Source organism: Artemia franciscana, chromosome 13 (genome assembly GCF_032884065.1).
Source record: "Artemia franciscana chromosome 13, ASM3288406v1, whole genome shotgun sequence".
Taxonomy (NCBI): Eukaryota; Metazoa; Arthropoda; class Branchiopoda; order Anostraca; family Artemiidae; genus Artemia; species Artemia franciscana.
In genome coordinates this window covers 33,774,086-33,790,573 of record NC_088875.1, presented here as the reverse complement: position 1 = coordinate 33,790,573, position 16,488 = coordinate 33,774,086, and the positions used below count along the sequence as shown (strand labels likewise).

General features: G+C 35.4%; 1 protein-coding gene across 3 annotated transcripts; it reads left to right on the top strand.

Annotated features, from left to right (window-relative positions):
- The first annotated feature begins 350 nt into the window (after positions 1 to 350).
- Positions 351 to 16,070, top strand: LOC136034839 (suppressor of cytokine signaling 6-like). Of its 3 annotated transcripts, none has more exons than XM_065716296.1 (2): positions 351 to 441; positions 15,060 to 16,070. In XM_065716296.1, exon 2 carries the CDS (start codon positions 15,079 to 15,081, stop codon positions 15,997 to 15,999), a length of 921 nt encoding a protein of 306 aa, XP_065572368.1. In that variant the 5' UTR covers positions 351 to 441; positions 15,060 to 15,078; the 3' UTR covers positions 16,000 to 16,070. The 3 variants fall into 3 exon arrangements, with proteins under 3 accessions (XP_065572368.1, XP_065572369.1, XP_065572370.1); XM_065716297.1 differs by having other exon boundaries at positions 381 to 596; XM_065716298.1 differs by having other exon boundaries at positions 394 to 1,499.
- The last annotated feature ends 418 nt before the right edge of the window (positions 16,071 to 16,488 follow it).

Below are 16,488 nucleotides of genomic sequence, written 5' to 3'. Positions count from 1 at the left end.
GCATAAGTTACGAAACAATAATAAATTTTCTAGAATGACTCATAAGTTCTAATTGCATCATCGCATAATAAATACTGATTAATGAACATAAATTGATCGATTTATATATATGGCCACGCTGTTCAATGCCTCTGTACACTTTACATCTCTCACTGTTCTACACCATGGCCCTATTCAATAATATAATGCACATCGCCATTATCAAAAATGCCTTCAAGGAACGCAAAGCATCTGACTGCTTTTCAACATTGCAGGGTAGGCCTGTTGGAAATTTTTCTCCTGCACTTTTTGTCTGCGGTCTACAGACGACTTTAGTTCAGACGAAACTAGTTACTTAGAATTTGGCAATAGTTTTAATGAAGAAACAGAAAAAACTTTCAGAAATATGCACTTGAAAATAAGATACGAGAATGAGACGCAATTGTTTAATATAAAAATATGGTAGTGAGATATCTTTAGCTTCAATATTGAACTCTCCTTCTAATAAATCGGGGACTTAGAGGTCAATCTGACTATGATTAAAACCAGCTTGAAAATTTAGGCTCTTTCAAAATAGCCTTGGTTTAGACTATTCCTACATGTATCAAATGATAAAAGTAGGTATAGAAGCTTTAAATCCGTGGTCTAGATTTATTGAAGACAAAGCTTTTGTCATTGAAGTTATAAGCAGACATAGTTTTGACATTTAGCCTATATGCTAAGCATAGTCTAATTGAGGCTTAGAAAGGTGTTTTTTGAAGGGTAAAATTCTAGTTAATTGACTTCTTGCTATCTCAGAAAGGGTTTAGGTTAGGAAAATGAAACTTTCAGGGATGAATCAACAGAATAGAGTATGTCCCAGGAAGGTATTTTGAAGCAACTACCTCCACTCCTTCTCCCTCTAGAGGGCCCTGACCTTTGATGACCTTTAAAAATATGTGTGTTATAAAAGTGAAACCTTGCAAAACAGATCTTCTGCTTAATTGAAGTACAACAAAATTATTTCCAGCTTCATAACTTTGCTCATTTCCATTTTATAAGGTTTTAAAGATATGTAAATACATTTCCTAAATTTTGAAAAAGAACATTGATATGGCTCAAAATTCTACTCAAATAACAGGAATTGGATGTTCAGAACTAAAGGCAGAGAAAAAGTAACTAGTAATTGAAAATTAAGATAAAATGTTGTTTTGTCAAAATTTCAATAGGTATAGAACTGTCATGTAGGCAAATTTTAGGGCCCTCTCGAGGGAGAAGGAGTGGAGGTGTATACTTTAAAATACCTTCCCGGAACATACTTTAGCCTGTAGACCCATCCCTGAAAGTTTTATTTTCCTAACCTAAACCCTTTCCAAGATAGCAAGAAGTCAATTAACTAGAATTTTACCATTTTCAAGCTCTAATCTCACTCATATACATGTCAAGCTTTGGAGATGTAAGGATATGTTTATCCTTTGATAAACTGATATCCTTTGATATAAGTTTGATGTAAGGAGATGTCTGGAGATCAAAGGATAAAAGTAGGTATAGAAGCAGTAAATCCATTGTCTAGTTTTATTGAAGACAAAGCTTTTGTCATTGAAGTGATAAGCAGACAAAGCTTTGACATTTAGCCTAAATGCTTAGCATAGCCTAATTGAGGCTTAGAAAGGTGTTTTCAAGCTCTAATCTCACTCATATACATGTCAAGCTTTGGAGATGTACATTAAATTTTACCTGTTCTAGGTCTTGACAGGGTGATTCTCAAGCCAGACTTGAATTTGTTTTGGAGATAGGATGTGCCCTTGTTAGGCAAGATGTTTCAAAAATTTTCACTGTTTCACATTAAGTAAAGATATGAGCATACAAGACCTTAAAATAAAAAAAAGCTAAAGCTAAATTGGGTAGAATCACTCAGTGCACTAATCTTTTACAGATATCCCAATTAAAAAGAACCTCTTATACATATAGACTGCAACAGACTCTTAATATTGGACATTATGTAGGCTGTATAGGTTTAGATTAGTGAGATTGGCTGACTACAATCTTAGAAAAATTCTGGTTTTCAGCATTTGAATTTAGACAGAAATTAACCCTATAAGCTAGAAGCCTATATTATACTAGGATTATTCTGTTTCACAGCACTTGTCTTAATTTAAACTTGTCCAAGATTGGCTTTGTCTTTGATTTGAATGTGCTGTTCACTTTAATATTCTGTTGCCAAGGCTCCACTGTTGTCTGTCAGTATATTTGGAATTATGAGCATAAGTATAAGGTTGAGATATTCAAGTTAATCATGCACTGGTGCTTGTATGATAGGAAGTATATATAAATGGGAAATATTTAAATAACATATAAATAGGGAATGTATATGAATATATATAATAATATATTAGGGTATATATTAATAATAGTTAGATATATATAAATAATATATAAATAGGATATATATATTTGCACATTATAGGGGGGGTTTAAATAGGGCCTATTTGAACAGTGTGAAGTCAAAAAACTCTTCTTACTTTGTAATATCAGAATAATTATAGCTACCACATTATGCACGCTGGCCCACTCTATTCCCCCCTCCCCTTATGTGCAAATATCCAGCTAAAATCTGCTTCTAAAGCATTATATTTTTATCATACTTACATATGTTTTTAGGATTAACCTAACTTTACTTCTTGAGATGCAGGGGCTAGCCTATATTATACAAGTACCATGCACTTATTCAGGATGTTTGGACAAAGCCAATTGTGAAAAAATCTGCTTTCTAGGTGGCAGGTCTTTTTCTAGGTGACTAGTAAGTAGTTTCTAGGTAAATTGGCTTTTTAGGATTGAGATCTTTCTATATTTTAACTGTTAAAGTAGTGATTTGCTATACAACTAATGGTTATCTTACCATAATATATATGTCATCACAGTATGCATGCAGTGTTTTTTTCTTATTCCTACACAATTACTTCTGTCAAATAGTTCTTACTGAAAAAGTAGGTAAATATACAATGCCACTCTATTTAAGAAAATATATATTCAAGAAACTTAACCATTAACTTTTATTATAAGCCCAGCTTGATTTGATTTTGTAGTAAAATTGCTTTAAATAATTTTGTCTAATAGATCAAAATTAGTTTCAAATTTCACAATTTTTAAATTTATTTTCAACAGTTCTTGCTTAGAAAAATATTAAACTAAAGAATTATATTGCTGGTATTAAGAAAAAGACCAACCATTTAAAAATAATAATGTGTACATAATTATAAATAATTTAGCCAAAAACTAATAAAACATGGATTAAACTAAAGAAACCCTTAAAAGAAAACTGGTAAATTTATAGTGATAAGAAAAAGTGAAATTGGGTTGTTTTGTCACTCATCAAAAATGGCAGCTAATTGATGCAAACTCTACATAACTTATTATCTATTATAACAACTTAATTTCCAGCATAAATTCCATTGTTGGCACTTAGAATTTTAATAATTATTTCTGTAATACATCCTGCTTAGAGATGCTGTCAGTTGTTTCTGACAATAACTTACTTAAATAAAAAAATTGCCATCCCTGAAAAACGTCTGTATATTTACCAATAACAAATACTATGCATGAAGAATAGGCAAATTTCATAATTCTTTTCAAAAATTCTTTTCCTAGGGGTCAAAATGCACTTTCTACTTTGCTGAAGGAAATGGCTATCTCCAAATGTTGACTTTATGGCTTCAGGGAAAAAGTAGGAGAGGGCTAGTTGGCCTCTAATCTTTTGGTCACTTAAAAAGTGCACTAGAACTTATAATTTATGCTTGAATGAGCTCTCTCCTCATATTCAAGGGTAATTGATTTGATGTAATCACCCCTAGGGAAAACAAACAAACATGTATCCAAGATCTTTCTTCATACAACAAATACAAAGTTTCATATATTTGAATAGGGGAAACTGAAACCTCTGTAGTAGGGTTGTCTCATACATTGAATTTCAAGGTGTGATTTTCACTAACATTCCTTGACCTTCAAGCCATGTTTCCCCTCTTTTTCAAAAATCACAAAAATTTTCTCTGGCTCATAGTTTTTGATGGGTAACACCAGGCGTTTCATGTATGGGGGGAGGGCACCCCCCAATGTTTTTGGGCAATTGGTAAAAATTGAGTCAGTAAATTGCATCACAAAGCACCACAATTTTTGTTTGGTTTAATAAAGACCACAATATCATCTGATCACTATGTGATCTACAAAATATCTTGAACTTGCTTGGTAAAAGCAGCAATTTTACCAACTCCTACCATGATTTTACAAGTGATCCCACAGTATTCCATTTGGTTGAATAAAGAGCATGAAAATAGTTACATGACATCTACCAAAATCTTTATCTTGGCTGGTAAATGCAGCAGTTTTAACAACCTTTTCAATGATTTTATGCATTGCACTTGAACCACACATTATGCAAATTATTGATAATGAACAGTAAGTAAAAAAAAACCACCCAGTTGGTTACATTAAGGCTAGTAACTCCCCTGGGTAACACTAAACTTCAAAGGCAACTAGCCTCATCCCCCTATATACTCTTTTCCCCAAATGCTTCCAATAGTAATCTTGAGGAATCCATTTTAGTTAAAAAAGTTCAAAGATCATGTAGTAAGACCTTCAAGATAGGCTTGTAAGTAGTGTCCCAGGGGCATATGAAACTTTTAAGCAAGGGATGACATTATAAACTATAGATGAGGCTCATTTGATTGATAATTGAAAGTTATAGTTCCCTAGTTAGAGTTAAAAGTGGTGGAGAGCAACTAGCCTCCCTCCCAACAAACTCTTTCCCCAAACTCATCTGATTGAAGTTGTGACATAGTCATTTTGTTGAAAATAGTCAAAAGAAAATCTAACAATACCTCTAGGGTTGACAAAACCCCAAGAGCTCAGGGCAGGGGTTGTAAGTTATGGCCCAAGAGCATATAAGGTTTTTATGGAATACTGTAGGTGGTTGTATAAACTTTGAATGGGGCTCATTTGATTAGATAATTTGAAGTTCTAGTGCCCTTTTTATGAGTCAAAAGCAATTGGAAGGCAGCCAGCCCCATGCTGATTATTTCCTAAAAGACATCTAGTCAAAATTTTGAGACAGCTATTTGTTCAACATTGTTGAAAGGTCCAGTAATTATGATTTTGGGGATGTCAAATTCCCCATAGCCATTCTGGCAACGGCTGGAAGTTAGGGAATTTGTTCATTGTTTATATATGGTATAGGTCATTGAGAAAGGTGGGCATGTTTGACTTTTACTTTCCCTAAAGACAATAGGGTATCAGGTGAGCTTTCATAGAATTTTAAAAGAAGTGTTGAACTAAATCAATACCCATTATGTGCATATGGATTTTCAAAAGAGTATGACTCAGGAATGTCAATGTATATTAATTTGGAACTTTCAGGAAATGACAAGGAAGGGGGTTAATTGACTAAAATGGCAATATTTACATGCTACCACAACCACTACTACCACTACGACAACTGCTTCTGTAGCAAGTACTATTAAGGCAGAGGATTGAAATAAACATCTGAGTGAATGTTTAGGGAAAACTTGAAGTAAATCAAAACATAATGGGTGCATACAGATTCATAATATAGGTGCATCAGCAACATTTTTGGAACAGCTTACTGTACCATGAGGAAACTTCTTGAGAAACACCGTAAGAGTTAATTTTAAAAACTGTGCTGCCTTTCCATGTCAATAAACACATAATAGTATTTCTGCTGATGATGGTCACTTTACACATTATTGAAATATCTAGTATATTTTGTGAATGTTATTATCACTGTTTAATAAAAGGATTATTCCCTATTTGCTCTTTTTTTATTGTCATGAGTGGTATGTGCAATTGATCAAAAGACAGCATGTACCTGCTACTGCTGCTATTAATACTGCTGCTACTACTGTTACTGCTACTGCTAATACAACACAATTGCATCCTAATGCTACTGATTCTATTCATACTGCTATTATAAAATAATGTGATATTAATAATAACTTTAATTTCATACAGTGAAAAACTGGATTTCTTGAGCAAACTTCAGAAATTTTACTATTCAAGTTCTTGTTTTGTAATGTGTAATTATAATTAGAATTTAAGCAAGTTGCTAGTCAAGTAAATCTGGGTATATTGCATGATACTCTCTTGCACTAAGCAAGTTGCTTATCAAATAAATCCAAGCAGGTTGCATGATATTCTCTTGTTCAATGCAAGTTGCTTGTCAAATAAATTTATGGCAATGTATAGTTACTACTTGTACTAGGCAAGGCACAGAAATATTACTATCATTGAACTTCATCTATTTAAGCAAGAAAAATGGAAAGAATATTTGGTAAAATTGTAAAAGCATAAATAGTAATAGTAGTACCCCTGAAAGTTTCAATTTAATACTCCCAGTTGTTCTTAGAATATTGTTGAGATGTCTTATTGGGAATCAGCATAGACACAGTGCCTTTTGCTTTAGTTTTACTGCAACTTTTAGTTTTAAAGTATAATGGAGAAATTAGATAACTGTGCAATATTGTGCATGGATTTGACATGAACCCAAAAATATCCCTAGAGACATAGTTACTGGATTGCTCAACTATGCTGAACAAAATGACTCTCACATTTTGTTTGGAAGTGTTTGGAAAATTATGGGCTAAAGAATAAGGCTTCTTGCCCCCAATCACTTTTGGCTCTTAAAAGGGGTAGAACAACTTTTAATTTCTAATCAAATTAACTCTTTCAAAAGTTTCAATGATCTTACAAGCTATGATAGAATGGTGATGCCTATTATATTGTTTATATGCCCTTTTGAAAACCTGATGCATATAGTCTTGTCATTTAATTGAAACATTCACAAAAAGTTTCACCTTAATATCCTTAGAGGCAATAGTCACAGTAACCATAGAAGTGGTATTAAAATTATATGTACAATATCTTCTGGTTAGTACAAAATCCACAACAACTTACCCTGAAAGGTTTAACTTAATAATGTTAACTTTTTCTTGAGATGTTGCTGTGTTACCATTTTGACAACCTGCATGCTCATATTTCATTATGATTTAGTTCAACATACGCCTAAATATTCCTTGAAAGCTTCACCTTAATCACCTTAGCATGTGTACCAATTAGCTTGTGTAGTAGTAACAGTTCTAGTTGCAGTATGCACATAGTACCTTTGGTTTTCTTCAACATCCCCTTCAACACAAAATGAATGTTTCAACTTAATACTATTGACTATTAATGAAGCATTGCTGAAGTGTCCTCTTGACTACCTTTGTGGGCATAGTTTATTTTGATTTAGCTCAATACTGCCCTAATTCTTGGCTTCATACCCCTAGCCTTGGTAGCAGTGGTAGTAATAGTAGTAGTAGCAGTAGAATTAAAAGCAGTAACCTTAGCAGTATAAGTAGAAGAAGTAGCATTATAATGCAAATAATGTTTTTTGGTTAGTTCAAGATCCCCAACAGCAAGCCCTGTAAATTTCAACTTCCCACACAAAACTGTTCCTAAGATATTGCTGATATGCCTTTTTGACAAACTGCATACAGACAGCATGTTTTGATTCAGTTCATCTTCCCCTAAAAAATCTCTGAAAGTTTCACCTTTATTGACCTTGCCAAAGCATTCAACAAGGTGCCCCACAAATGCCTAAGGGCCACTTTTTTGGCAGTGATGAATTTCCTGACAGACCAAAAGCAGTAGGTCCAACTTTTCATCAATAATGGCAATACTGTATTCTCTAAACCATATGATGATGTCAGTAGAGTCCCTCAGGTTACCACCCTCTTCCTCATTTACATAGATGACATGACAAAGGAAGCCACAAATAACATTATGCTTTACACCAATGACTCTAAGCTTTTTGGACTGGTTGTTCAACAAAACCTGCAATCAGACCTCCAGAGACTCCAGAAGTGGACCAGTGAATGGCTGATTGAGTTCAACATCAATAAATGTGTCCCCCATTTCAGCAATATCAATCCTCACTATCAGTATGCCATCATGACCAGAAGTCACAGTCTGATATTCAGCTACAAACCAGTCATGAAGAATGAGACTTCAGAGTACTTGTTGATGAGCAACTGAGATTCCATGGCCATTGGCAACAAGCAGTCTCAAGTCTCCGGGCCTGTTGAAATGCACTATCACCAGCTGCTCCCATACAGTCTTCCTGGGACTTCACAAGAGTATTGTTATTCTGTTCTTGGATTTTGGAATATTTCTGACCTCCCCCTCCTACAAGCATGACTCAACAATAACCAAAGGATTTTAAAGACATGCCACCAAATGCATCCTGGGTCTACAAATATGATGTATGATAAGAGATTAGAGCACCCAAAACTACCAATGCTATCCTTCAGACATCACAGATGTGATATGATGCTGACCTACAAATATAATAGTGAACTGAACAACACCCTCCTCACAAAACACACAGGTCAGCATAACACTAGAAGACACTCACAGAAGCTAGCAAAGCAAAGAATGAAGACTAGAATTCACCAAAACTTTTTTACCAAGTATATTTCCAACAACTGGAACAACCTTCAAGATGAAACCATAACTGCACCCACTACTGCCTCCTTCAAGTCAAGCACCCACTACTGCCTCCTTCAAGTCAAGACTTGTCAAAAGAATAGAACAACAAACTATGGAAATATAAGTGGGACACTCCTCCCTTTTCAGGTGCCAGCTGATGCAACATCACTGAGCCCATAACATAGTGATTTTCCAAATTACCATCATTGACATGGAGCAGAACAGATCCAGCATGCACCTTAATTTCACTCTATAGTGTGAATAAAGGTAAGGTAATACCCCTAGGTGTAGTTGTAATAGTAGTTACAGTAGTAATATTAGTAGTAGTAGCATTAATGGTAATAGCACTTGTACCAGTAGCAGCAGTAGCACGAAAATATTTCCTTTTGGTCAGTTGAACATCCCTCTCATCAAGTCTTGGAAGGTTCTATTTAATACAATTAGCCATTGCTATGACATTTTCAATATTTGCTTTTAATGACCTTTATGTTCATATACTTCTTGAAATTTTCATCTTAATGCTCTTGTGAAGTAGTGTTGTGTTAGTAGTAACAAAAGTTTTAGCAGTATTAATAACAGTAGTAGAATGTACATGTTGCCTTTTGGTCTGTTGAACATCCCCCTCATAATACCATGGAAGTTTCACCTTGATATGGTAAGATCACTGCTACTGCTATGATACTAGTACATTTAAGGCTATGTGTATGGAGGTGAAAAATTGACAGAACAAAGCCAAAAAACAAAGCAGAAATTTGACAGAAGATTGAGGGAGAATTTGAACTAAATCAAAACACACTATGTGCACACCAATTGTCAAAATGGTATATCTCTAGAATAGAATTTGGTATTAAGTTGGAACTTTCAGAGAACTAAAGGGGAAAATCAATTGACAAAAAGGTAATATGGGAATGTCACTACTAACACTACTACTACTGCTGCTCTATTAAACCATTGGTTAATTTGGAAAAATTAGAAAAAATGAGGTATTTTTAACTTACGAATGGGTGATTAGATCTTAATGAAATTTAATTTTTAGTAGGATATTGTGTCACAGAGCTCTTATTTTAACTCCCGACCGGATATGATGACATTGGGGGGAGATGGGGGGAGTGAACCTAAAATCTTGGGAAACGCTTAGAGTGGAGGAATAGGGATGAAACTTAGTGGGAAAAATAAGCACAAATCCTAGATACGTGATTGACATAACTGGAACAGATCCGCTCACTTTGGGAGAGTTGAGGGAGGGGGGATTTGGACAAATCCAAAAAAAGTGTAACTTACAAATGGGTGACCAGTTCTTAATGAAATTTGATATTTATAAGGAATTCACGTCTCAGAGCTCTTATTTTAAATGCCGTCCAGATTTGGTGACTTTGGGGGGAGTTGGAGGAGGAAACCGGAAATCTTGGAAAATGTTAACATTGAGCTATTTTTATCTTACAAATGGGTGATTGGATCTTAATGAAACTTGATATATTGAAAAATATTATGTCTCAGATGCTCCATTTTCAAATTGAATTGGATCTGGGTGCATAGGAGGCTGAGGGGGACACAGAAATCTTGGAAACCGGAAATCTTGGAAAACCCTCAGAGTGTAGAGATTGGGATGAAGCTGGATGGAAAGATTATGCACAAGTTCTAGATACGTGATTGACATAATTGGAACGGATCCGCTCTCTTTGGGGGTGGGGGGGGGGGGGTAATTCTAACTGAGGTATTTTTAACTTAAGAACAGGTGACCAGATCTTCATAAAAATTGATATTTAGAAGAAACCCATGTCTCAGAGCTCTTACTTTAAATTCCGACTAGATCTGGTGACATTAGGGGGAGTTGGAGGGGGAAACCGGAAATCTCGAAAAATGCTTAGAATGGAGAGATCGGGATGAAACTTGGTGGGTAGAATAAACAAATGCCATAGATATATGATTGACATAACTGGACTGGATCTGCTCTCTGGGGGGTTTAGGGGGGTCTAGTGCTTTCACGAGTTTGATGCTTCTGGACGTGCAAGGACGATGAAAATTGGTAGGCGTGTCAGGGACCTGCATAAGTTGACTTGATAAAGTCGTTTTTCCTGATTCGACCTTCTGAGGGGCTGAAGGGAGAGGAAATATTAAAAAAATGAGGTATTTTAACTTTCGAGTGGGTGATCAGATCTTAATGAATTTTGATATTTAGAAGGACCTCGTGTCTCAGAGCTCTTATTTTGGATCCCGACCAGTATTAAGCCTCTGATTTTCCTTTTAAAACAATCTATCGATTCTTAGAATTTTGCTAGAGCTCCTACCATATGAGCTCTTGGCTCTTCCGACCTCGTCACAAGTGCCATATGAGCTCCTAACTCTTGTTTAACTTTTAGTGATGCCTTTTACTCTTCCTTAAAAAACCTCTGTTAAAACAATTTTGTTTAATTTTTTATGGTCATAGTTGCATTATGTAGGAATTGTAGAATTTTCAAGATTAAGAGCTAATATGTTGGCAAAACTTTAAACTTGTCAAAACAACAAACGAGTTGGCAAAACTTATAAATTTTAGGCAAAACTTGGATCCATGCTTTACTCAAAAAATCCGTCCAAATTTTCTATCAGCCATAGTTCATGTGGCAATGTTTATGCTATAAGTTTTGGGATTTAATTTTCAATCAGACTGGAAATCTGTATAACATTTAGTCTTTTAAGAGGCTGGTTTGACCCTGCCTCCATCCTGTTTGGACTTCAGCATAGATGTATCTTGTTCTATTGTTTTATTAAAAAAAAAAAAAATCTTTTTTTGTGTAACTTTTAGTGCCTAAATAAATGTATGTCTTGGTATTGTATATTGAAGGAATTCCTTTTTATTTTCTTTAATCAAAATTGAAGTCATGTTGTCTTGTTAATAATTTCTATTTTTTCAAACGTATTCTTAGAATGAAATTTGTAAGATGCCTTAACAACAAGAACTTTTTCTACTGAACTTATGATAGATGTTATTAAGACATTTGACCCTGCTTGGAAAACAACATGTTATTTTTACTTGTATTTGTTGCTGTGAAAGTTAAATTTGTTGCAAGGATAAAACATTGAAATTTGATGGTAGAAAAGAGTAATTAATTAACTGAGTAATGTTTTGGAGGTTCAGAGAGGCTTAGATTTTAGTTTTGGAATTTTTTTTTTTTAGGTTACCTATGAACCCTAGCTGCTGTATTTTAAAAGGTTAATTTGGGACAAAGAGGGAGGGAGGAAATGTTTTTTGCCCTCCCTTCCCTTCTGTAAATGTTTACAGATCTGAAAAATGTATTAACAGATAAGCAAAATCAATAAAAACTGAAGATTTGTTTAGGAATTAAATTAGTCTTTTATTCATCAATGCCCACGTGATTAAAAAAATGGGGGGGGGGGGGGGTATGGTGTAGCCCTGTAAAATGTTTGAAGAAGGAAGAAGAAGGTTTCATTTTTCTTTCCCCCTCCCTTTTTAAACTAGAAAAGTGAATTTAAATTTGACATACTGAATTGTAAATTTTAGTAATTAGAGAAAAAACTCATTCTTACCTGGATACTAAATCAATAATTTGGTTCAGTTGCTTGTCTTGCCTTCCTTGTCCCTTGTGGGGGGCGTTTCTGTCTCTAGACACTATTCTTATCTGCAAGCTTTGCACTTCTTGGCATGACAACCCTTTAAAACCTGTACATAGAAAGTATTGACAGAAAATTCTCACACATGTTATGGGGTATCCCTAGGGGTCATTATAACCAATTCTACTCCATTTATATTTCAATTCACAGGGGTATAAAAATGGCAAATGTAACCATATGATCCCGTCAGGAACTTAGGGTAAATAACACTACATTCCAGAGCCAGCACTTGGGCTATTTATGGTAGAAGAGAGTAAAGCAGATGGAATCCTTTTTGACACAGAGGTATACTTTACACCTGGTACACATTATGCGACTGGTGCCATCCCTCATGTACTTCTTGTCATGGCACCTCCATTGCCTTTTCGCGTTAGTGTCCAACTTAGTCAAACCTGATAGGTTCACTTGAAAGCCCATCTTTTCTTGTAGCAGTAGCTCTCTTGGTGAAGGATGGTGGACAGCCTACCCTTAGGCTGAACTAAACAATGGTTACTCATAGTGTACAGACTATTTAGTGCTCAAGCAACATATCAGCCAAGTCTATGCCTCTATCGACTTGTGGTACTCGCAAACAGTTCCTGGCCTTCTCACCTCAATGTGTTTCTTGGTGACATTGTCCCATCTCTGGCATTTGTCAAGTAGCTCCATACAACAATAAGAAGAGGCCAAATGTACTGTTTTGTTGTTGTACCTGACTACAATGGACACCTGACTGTGTCCCTCAACTCTCCATTATACACAGTCTTCATTTTGCTGTTAAAGCTGAGGACAGATCCTTTCAGACTGTTGCTTCTAATGGTTCTGCATGATTCAATTCCCCATTCATTTTTTAGCTTCTTGATGAGTTCGATGGAGGTGTAGAAGTTGTCAAAAAACATTTAATACTTCATGAAATTGGGGATGTTCTGTACAAGATGTAAGTACAACTTCTGCACCTTGTCCCACTGGACTAGTGGCAACATTTCCTTTCCCAGTGTAAATCTCAATTTTGTGCACGACACCACTTTTACATGCACAAGTGAAGACTTTTACTCCCCACTAAATGGGGTTATCTTTCAGGTACCATTTAAATATGATTCTTCCTTTGAAAACGATCATCTGTTTATCCATGCTGTGGATTTCTTCTAATGGGATCAACTTGGTGTTTTCTCTAAACCCATTATACAAGGGTCTTGCTTTGAGCAGTTTATCATGTTCAGGATGCCCAGTTGGTTTGGTGAGCATATTGTTGAAGATGTGGAATTTTGTGCATAGTTGCATAAAAAACTGTCTTGACATATTAAATCAGAAACTGGGGAGTCTTTCTTCAGAAACCTCAGAAACCTGAGGGTTTTTTCCCTTGTGCATCCACAGAGCAAAAAGTTTCACTATACCAATCAGAATCTGAACGCCGAGATTTCTTTGCCTCTCTTCAAAGGATACCTTCAGTTGCATGTACCTTTTCCTGAAAACATTCAAGTTGGTTTTGTCTGCTAAGCTGGTGATCACTGATTCAGTTATAAACTTGCAAAACAGGATGATCAGAAGGTCAACATTGATGATCTGTGGCTCAGCTCCCTTCCAAGTCGTCTCTTTGTGCCATTCTTCGACCATTTGTACTCTTTTGTCTTCTGTTTTGTTACTGCAGGCTGTCATTCTCCACAAGGCACTGGATCGTCATAGTCACGATCAGCTTCAGCAAGGTCTAAATCAAACATCTGTATCTGAGAGAGAGGTAGATTTTCTATCGGATTGACCGATTGTTTGTTGTTGTATGTAGATGATCTAGTGACAGCTTCTTGAAGCACAGAATTTCCAGAAATTTTACTAGACTGAGGTGCTCATGACGGGACGTCGTTGTCATCAGATAACATTCAAGTCAGAAAGGGCAAGTGTAAGAGCATATTTTTCACTTTTCTGCTGAGGTTGTTTTGGCAACTCTTCGTGATCCCTCACCGGAAATCTTTTCCTCTGACGGCCGTGAACGCAAAAACAGTCATAAGTACTGCTATACCTGACAATATCCATAGATTGTTCTGTAGAATACCCTTCTGTCCCTGATGTAATCATATGGTCGGAGTTGCCTTATGTTTGCTGTTCCACTTGTGTGATGCTAGATGTCAGCCAAATAACATAAGCACAGTCCGACGCCTCTGGGAAACGCAACCATAAAGACCTAACTTAGCTATTTGGTTACAGCTCGAAAAATAGCCTTACCCTATCTAGGGTTTTGAACTTCTGGAAGAAAACTTTTCTAAAACGCTAACTCAGTGTTACAAAAACACAGAGGGACAAAAAAATATCCATAAATTATCACTAATTTGCTGCTATTCCACCCTGAATAGAAGACTTTTCTTGAATTGGGCATGTTCACTCTTCATTCTGACAACCTGTTAGCAACTGAGCACCAGAGACATCTACCAAATAAAAAATTAATCAATTAGCCTGGTCAGTGAGTTAGGAGATAGTGTGGTTTACATACTACTCAAAGCAATCAAAGGGAGGGGGGAAGAACAAACCATAACTATATGGTTACATATGGCCTGAAAGGGGTAACATCTTTTGTTTTTTTTTTCCAGAGCAATCATGGCTATGGTACCAGTGTATTTGTTTTGTTAGTAGTCTTAAGTTAAATATAAGTAAGGTATTATTTTTTTTCGTTTCTTTTTTTAGGTCTGGAATCTTGGGAGGGCTTGGTTGGAGTCCCAGACTTGTTTAATATCTAGACAAAAATAATATTTAAAATAGTGGAGGTGGATCTTCTCCTTTTCAGGAAGTGCAGTACTGTATGAAACTCATCAACATAGAAAAATCATAACTTTTTCTATAACTTAACCCAAGAGTATTAGGAGTGTGTGTGTGTATGCAGGGTTTTTAATTTTGTTGTTCCTTCTGCTAATTTTGTTTTTACATCAGCATCTCACTTTGTCTCTAAAATTGTACAATTTGTGGATTCTTACTTTTTTTTTTTTCAGAGATGATAAGAATAAAGGAATGAAGAGACTTAGTGTCGTATTTTTTGGAAGTCGGGATGGTCAATGTACTGGTACTACAGACACTGTTGAAAATACTGGTACAAGACATGTAACACCCCATAGATTGAGCAAAAGCTTATCAGATTTGGTAACTAACAATGATCAGGTGAATTTTGATCAAGATCTAGATTTGCCATTAAAGATACCCAAGTCTAAATCCAGCTTTTTCAATGATTTGAAGAGAAAAGTTTTTAAAACTTTTCACAAAAAATCATTCTCAAGAGTTTCTGTCAGAAGATTTTCTACATCTGTCAAAAACTTGTTTGATAACAGAACAATTGATACAAATGAAGCTGATAATAACAATACTGAAGTGAATTACGAAACTTTGCCAGCTCGAGATGCTATACAGAAACAACAAACAGTCTGTGTTAAAAAGCCACCAACCTCTCTTGCCTGGGAAATATTTAAATTAGTTAAATATGGGTGGTATTGGGGAAAATTGACTCCCTCAGAAGCAGAACAACGCTTAAAAGATCTACCAGATGGAGCTTTCCTTGTTAGAGATTCTTCAAATGACTGTCATATCCTCAGCTTGAGCTTCCGTTCATATGGAAGAACCTTACATTCCAGAATTGAGCACAGGAGTGGCTATTTTAGTCTCCATGGTGACAGTGATACAAAATTTGAAACAATTCCAGATCTAATTCTTTTTTTCATGGAGAGATCAAATGAAGGGATGTTCTGCTTTATGAGGTCCCGTAACCCTTCCCCATCTATGCCTGTTAGACTAATTAAACCAGTGTCAAGATTTGTTAATGTTCAAAGTTTGCAAGCATTGTGTGCGTTTGAAATCCGACAATATGTGCGAATGGACAACGTCCAAAGTCTCCCTGTTCCAGAGAGGTTGAAACACTTTATTTACTACCCTTCTTCATAGTGTGCCATACACAAAAGTCATTGTTAACTATTATTCCTTTTTTATATTAAAGGTTATGTTAGTGTTGAAAATGTCACTGCTAGTCTTTTCTTCTCTTTTTTTTTTTAATAGGAAATGATTACTAAATGTATACTTGTCAAATTGTGGTTGCTATAAATACTGCAGTGAAAAATCTTTTGAAATGGCAACATTGAGAATGAAGATATTTTATTAACACAAAATATTTTTCTTTCCTTTTTGACCTTTGTTAAGTGTCCCCATGCTTTATTCCCACTCACTAAAAATTGTGAATTTTATATGGGAATGATGACACTAGTTTTGATACTCACAATTTTAAATGCGTTAAAAAGACGTATAGATTCTTTATTTGCACTCCACTGCCTGTGCCAAATATGCACTGGCGAATGCAATCAATGTTGAAAAAGTTCTAAGGTGATTCTTTAAAGAAGTTTGTAGCATATAGATAACAAATTGTAAACATGGCTGCTT